At 33.4% G+C, this 7,364-nt stretch overlaps 1 protein-coding gene across 1 annotated transcript; it reads left to right on the top strand.

Moving 5' to 3' along the window:
- The first annotated feature begins 2,627 nt into the window (after positions 1 to 2,627).
- LOC143082397 (digestive cysteine proteinase 1-like) lies at positions 2,628 to 6,933 on the top strand. The gene is made up of 5 exons (XM_076258045.1): positions 2,628 to 2,918; positions 4,001 to 4,169; positions 5,501 to 5,712; positions 5,976 to 6,207; positions 6,647 to 6,933. Exons 1-5 carry the CDS (start codon positions 2,688 to 2,690, stop codon positions 6,736 to 6,738), a joined length of 936 nt encoding a protein of 311 aa, XP_076114160.1. The 5' UTR covers positions 2,628 to 2,687; the 3' UTR covers positions 6,739 to 6,933.
- Positions 6,934 to 7,364: the final 431 nt, after the last annotated feature.

Raw genomic sequence — 7,364 nt, 5'->3', positions numbered from 1 at the left:
ACTTATGTTGCCTTTATTTATATGCATAAAAACAATTACCTTAATAATAGTTATCAAAGGTACCAGGATTATAATTTAGTACGCCAGACGCGAGTTTCGTCTACATAAGACTCATCAGTGACGCTCATATCAATATGTTTAAATAAACTAGCTATCTAACTTAAATTCCAATGTATCTTACTTTGTATAGTGATTAAGCTGAAACATAACCAAGCTGCTGACTTTATATAGCCGACATTTACTGGGTTGAGATGTCTACAAACTTTTATGCTATGCTGAAGGTGGTGATGAAGTGTGGATAATAATTTGTTTTTGAACGATACAAATTGAAAATGCAACAATTTCCTTATTTGGCCATTAATGGCAGAATATAGATCCCTGACTTGTTGAATATATCTTAAACACATTCATGTAATGCTGACCTACCTGGACATTGTTTGCCTAGATAAAAGCTGTAATGAGCTTGCATGGAAGAAAACGTCTCACCCTGTCGACAAACAGTTAATTGGACAAGTGCATGACAAAAGCTTCTATATGAACACAATTGTATGCCGTAGTAAAAATGCTGGTTCAATGTATCCTGTTTAACTTTGAATATCTTCCCACAGTACCATAGAAAATTGTAAAAGAAAAATCTACCTAAATTGAATTGGGATAAATCACGGTATTTGCATTTAAAGGGGTCAAGAGATATCAGTATAGAAATTCCATTGTTAAAGTGCAGAAAATCCTTTAGAAGAAGATTCCAATGTAAAAACATCGTTCAAAGTAAAGGACATTTGGAAAAAGAAATACAAGTGTGTACTTTAATGACAATTACATAATGTTGTGTCTTCTGTACTATTGTTTGTCTGATTGTCTTTTTATTTTTAGCCATGGCGTTGTCACCTTATTTTCAATCTATGAGTTTGACTGTCCCTCTGGTATCTTTCGTCCCTCTTTTACACCAAAACCCCAAAATGACTTCTTCTGTGGGTAATTACTTAGCATTTTCACATTTTTCTTGTGAAATTAAATAGATATCCAGACCATGTAAACAAAAGAGAAATTACCTAATTTTATGTTATCATTTAAACCCTCACATGACACCTTGTAATTGTTATAGTTATATTTCCTATCTTGCAAATTGGAAATATCAAAATATATATCTAAAACATTATTACTGTTAATTGACGATTTTTAAACATTTCTATGTTCTTTCTAATAAACCAGGTGCTCCACAGGGGGCAGCTTTATACGACCGGATATGTTATACCCTGAACAATTGGGGCAAGTATGGAAACAACACTCAAGCTTGATACAGCTCTGAATTTGGATTGTGATCAAATTTTTTACATAATATGAGTTTCTGACACAAAAGAAATGTCAATTTCTTACAAATCTATTGCGTAATATTGTGCAATTAAAGATTTCTTCTTCAAACTTTCGGGGAAAAAATGAAACTACTACCACCCCCCCCCCTCCCAATCCCCAACCCCACCCTCTTTTTTAGCAATTAGTCCAAAACCTGAAATTCCTTTTTACATAATTTATAAGAAGTCTAAGGGAGGTATATCTGAACATACCCAACATTGTATGTTAAATGTTTTGGAATTACCTCCCTTGCACTGCTTTTAAATTGTCTTAATTGTCCATTGACCAAAAAAAATAGTTTTCCCCCTTTTTTGCCCCTAATTCCAAAAACATTTTGAGCCATAACCCCCCAAAGTCAATACTAACCATCCCTTCATGGTATGGAAACGTGTTGAATAATTTCAGAGATATTTATACACTTAAACACAAGTTATTGTTTAAAAACTGCAAAAATGCTAATTTGGGGCTCCCTTTTTGACCCCTAATTACTTAACCATTGGGATCATAACCCCCGAAAATCAATCCCAACCTTCCTTTAGTGGTATTGAACCTTCTGGTAAAAGTTTATAGAGATCCATTCACTAAAACTAAAGTTATTGTCCAGAGACTAAATGCGTCTTCGGACGACGACGACGATATGATAGCATTATACGACGCAAAAAAATTTTGCGGTCGTATAAAAATACCATAAATAAGTAAAAAGTGAAACTCATCCTCTTATAGTTGATGTGTTTCCCTCAGTTTTGGTTTGTGGCTAAGATTTGTTTTCTCTCAATTGGTTTATGACTTATGAACACCGATATACTTCTGTTGCCTTTATTTAACCCTGGCAAAACCGATAGTTACAGATATCAGCTATTGAGTTTGTGATAATTCCAATGTAAAAGTGCCTACGGTTTTGTCAAGATGATGCCAATGTACTTCTATTCAAATCATAGGACATGTGTATAAAGAAATACAAGTGTGTTACGTAGATCACGTAGACGCACTTATGTTGGTCGGTTATACGTAGCTCATACCAAAAGAGCTTCCACAAACTTGAACGGGAAACGTGGAAAAGAATATTTTTAAAGAATTTACAGATTGAATAAAACATAAATAAGGCAAAACAAATCAGAAAATTTTGAGCTACATGTTATTATAAATTCACTATAAATAGGAAAGGGGAGAAAATCAAGGGTTTTGATTAGTTTTAAACAAATGTCCCGTATCAACTTGTGACACGTGTTTAACACATTGTTATCATATGATAACTTATGCTATCACATGTTGTCGTATAAAGATATATAAATATTAAATATTAAATTGTCACATTTTTAAATAATTTGTTTATAATGAAATTGATTTTATTTTTCACGGCAACCTTTGTGTCGGCTTCTTTTGCTGTAGTTGATCTGAATGGTCAATGGAATCGGTGGAAAACTGACTTTGACAAATATTACAGTAATTCAGAAGATGAAGCTAACAAGCGTGCCGTGTGGGAGATGAACCTGGAATATGTTAATGCACACAACAATGATGTACAGTCAGAATTCAGATTGGCAATGAACGAATTTGCTGACCAGGTGGGTTTTTATGTTATTGTATTTAAAATGTGAACCGTACATAGAGGAAACAACAACCCCAAAACGACTTCCTCTGATAGTAATATTCATAAATTGTCTTTGTTGGGGGACAACATAGCATTTTTAATTTTCATCTTTAGAACTAAAGAACTAAAATCCGGACACTATTAACAAAAGAGTGTCAGCAAATTTTGTTCTTCAAAAGAAATTACTAGTATATATGATTAAAACGCATATTGGTATTGATATAGTGATGATTAACTTGTTGGTGACATTTGAATTAAGCTGTGTCGGGAGGGGGGCTTTGAAACTCCAAAAATTATACTGAATCTATTGGTAAGCTACATAAATTTAAAAATAAGTTTTTAAAAAAGGAAGTTTTAATTGAGAAAAAAAATCAAATTGCAAGTGAATGATCGAGTCTCTTTTTTTTTAACTCAAAGTCAAAAAGAAGATGTACTTAGTATTTCATATTCTTCGCTTATAAGTTCAATTTCTTCAAGATTGGTACCTGTTAATTTTCAGTGATGACGATTGCACATTATTGTGTATAAAAACGCGTTCCGGCGTTCTTTTGTTACTAGCTTGTGTCAGTTGTTGGCGGTGGTTGCTGTCTGTCATGATGTTCAAGTTTTCGTTTGTTATTTTGGCATAGGTCGCACTGTTGTTTTTTCTTCTTTTAATCTTTTCACATTGGTTTACTCGTATAAGGGTCCTTGATAGTTGACTATACGGTATGTGTTGTGTTGAATGTTGATTAGCATTTCCTGTAATGCATACATAGCAGGAGACGCTTATTCCGTACCCGGTCTTTTTCCATGTAGAGTTCATGTGATTCCTTTAGTTTTAGTTAGTGTTTTTTTACCTTATTTTTTTCTCTTCGACAGATTTCCGAAAACTTATCACTCATCGTGAGAAAAAAAAAAGGCTTTAATTTGATCACCATTAAACTACTGTCGACTAATTCTATATCCAAGCCAGTCGGATTATTTGGTGTCAGCATGATGAGTCTAATTATCTCATTGGAAATCACACCACATATTTTTTTTTATATGTCATAATTACTTGATTTATCATTATAGGAATCACCAAAACGTCCGCATATTAAAACTGATTCTGAAAGAGAGTATGAAGAGATTGAACACAATTGGACTTTTTTACCGTCTACTTTTGATTGGAGAACAAAAGGTGCAATAGGTCCTGTGCAAAATCAAGGCCAGCTGGGACAAGTACTTTCAATTGCAGCTATAGGTGATATTCTTGAAAATTTTACGCTACTATCTATATTCTATATCCATATCACTGTGTGCTATTTAAAATCTAGTGCATTTTCAATTAGATTTGATTTGATTTGATTTGACATTTTTATCAACAAGTGAAAAAGTGTTAAGTACAATTGAATAAGGGTAAATATAGATGGAATGCATCATTAAAACATTGTAAAATCTAAATCTTCAACTTGATTTGAAGAAAAATCCCAAAACAACTCTACACTTTCTTAACATGTTTATCCTATATCCATATCACTGTCATCTTCGCTAGCAATCCACTCCCGTTCTCTTCACCCTTGGCCGATTGAGATGAAATTTCGGAGACACAAGGTAAGGATTTTTATTGGTTGCAGTAGAAACTCGCTCCAATCAAAAAGCGTCTATAACATGATCACGTGTAGATGTAGAAAGTGTTTGTAAACAATTGCCACGTGTTTATTGTACAAGAAGTCTTTATATCACTAAACATACGACTATATTTAGTGACAACTTGAATGTTATTAATCAACTAATAGAAGTTCCTGTGTATGTTTCATGCACAAATACATGAATGTTGACGTATATTTTCGTTTCCGGCTTTACCAAGTGTGTAGAATCTAGACGCTACCGTGTTTTTACCTCCGAATTGAAGAGTTCAAGTGCTACCATTGGTCAAGAATAATGTATTCGGAATGGGCGTGACTTTAATCTTCCGATAGATGGCGCAACATTGATATCACAAATGTTAGCTCAATCTGCCAAGGGTGAAGAGAACGGGAGTGGATCGTAACTCTTGGCTAGCGAAGATGTATCACTGTGTGTTACTTAAAATCTAGTGCATTTAAAAAAAATGTTTTGGTTCTCTCTTAAGTGTAGAGTTGTTTTGGGGATTTTTCTTTAAATCAAGTTGTGTGATTTTGCGTTTATTAGATGTATTATGTAAGATGTCTTTAAACAAGGAGTATTTTTTTCTTATCCTACTTTTTTATTTATTTCGAAAAGCTCAGACAAAGTATTTATATTCAGGGGAGCTGGAGATTTAGATTTAAAATGTTTTAAAGATGCATTCCATCTATATTTACCCCTATTTAATTGTACTTGACACTTTTTCACTTGTTTTTAAAAATGTCAAATCAAATCAAATCAAATTTAAAATGCACTAGATTTTAAGTAGCACACAGTGATATGGATATAGAATAAAAATGTCATTATGAAACCTGAAAAAAATTATGCACTAATGTAACAATAGTCTGTGTGCAATTGATACGATATAATTCACCAATTGTACTAAACATGCCGAAGAATTGAACTGTTTTTCCTTTTTTAACACAGAAATTATGGAAAGCTATGAATTTATAAAAAATAGACGTTCGATTCCATTAAGCTTGCAAGAAGTAGTGGACTGCTGTATACATGGGTCTGAGTTGGTGACACCAGTGTTTAACTGTATACATAATATAGGTGGTCTGTGTTCAATGGCAGATTATCCAACGCATGGTTCAGCTGGACAGTGCAGAAACACAAGCTGTACGTCCGTTGTACGGGTATGTTAATCCCTATCATGTATACTAGTATTCAATAGTTCAAACAATTCATAAGTTTTGCATTTTTAAAAAATTAGTATAAATAAGAGACAAGAATTTCTTTCATTGCATGCCACGTTTTACTACAATGTTAAGACATCAATAAATATCATAGATGTTTGCTAATTCTAAAATAAAAACTTTATAAATTTACTTAGTTAAAAAATATAAAGTTTGTCTTGGAACTTCTTTACATAACTTTTCTATATTTTTTTCGATTTCAGAATATGGGCACAATGGCTGTTGCAGAAGGAAACGAAGACCAATTACAGATAGCCGTGTTACACTTTCCAGTAATGGCAGTTATTGATGCTAGTCATCAGTCATTTCAGTTGTATCGATCTGGGGTCTACGATGAACCAAAGTGCAGTTCAACAAAACTTGATCACGCGGTTCAGATCGTCGGATATGGTTCTGAAGGTGGAAAAGATTATTGGATCGTCAAAAATAGCTGGGGTATGTTTTTTGTAGGCCTGAATAAGGCTTACAGATTACAGAATGTTGGTCCATGAATACAAAATTAAATGGGATAAGAAACAAATAGAGAAAAGAAGGTCTGCAAATAGATAACAGAGAACTAAATAAATGTAGGTTCCCCTTTCCAGAGGCTCATATTTATAAGCAAGTGCATCAAACGGGTGTCGATATTTGTATATTCGTCATATTCTGACTATTTACAATAAAGAATCTTATCAAATTATTTCATGTAACTGGTGTCTCACGCTATTCCGGTAAAATTTACAATATCATCAAAAATATCATATCAACACTAATTTTTTTTAAGAAAAAGGCCCTGAATTTTATTTCAATTGTCATTCTCTTTTAAAAAATCAAAACACAGCAGTGATGTAAAGCAGCAAAATAGTGAAACTGAGTATAATCTTGTATGTTTTAGGTGTAAACTGGGGAATGCAAGGTTACATACTAATGAGAAGAAATAAGAATAACCAATGTGGTATTGCCTCTGACGCCACCTATCCTGTATAACCGATGTGGTATTGCTTCTGACGCCACCTATCCTGTATAAACGTTGAAGCATTACCTCTGACGCCACCTATTCTGTCTAACAAATACTATAATGTGGGAAAGCCTTTGGTTTCAGCTATCCTGGTTGTTTGTTAACACATACTGGTAGCTTTTTCTAATATGTTATCCTCATTCAAATAAAACTGATAGTAGCAATGTTTTTTTTTATTAATAAAAAAATGGGGAATGTGTCCATGGGACACAGATGGTACCTCCACTTGCATATCATATAAAGTTATAAAGGGGACAAAATTGTAAAAGGGCATAACTCTAGAACGGTTGAAGTGACACCACCAAAAATCACCCTTGATCTGTAGTTTGTGGCAATAAGCATTGTGTATAAGTTTTGATAAAATTTGGTTGAGACAAACCAAGAGTTATAGAAGGGAAACAAAAAAAAAATCAGCATTTTTTCATTTGTGAAGTGGCATAACTGTAGAACGTTAAAAGGGGCGCTACCACAATTCAAACATGATCTGTGTTTTGTGGTAATAAGCATTTTGTATGAGTTTCATAACATTTGGCTGAAGCAATTAAAGTTAGAGAACAGAACGGAAACCAACTTTGGGACGTACTTACATACAGAC

Source organism: Mytilus galloprovincialis, chromosome 7 (genome assembly GCF_965363235.1).
Source record: "Mytilus galloprovincialis chromosome 7, xbMytGall1.hap1.1, whole genome shotgun sequence".
Taxonomy (NCBI): Eukaryota; Metazoa; Mollusca; class Bivalvia; order Mytilida; family Mytilidae; genus Mytilus; species Mytilus galloprovincialis.
The sequence above is the reverse complement of the archived record's forward strand: the minus strand, read 5'-3'. Positions and strand labels throughout refer to the sequence as shown.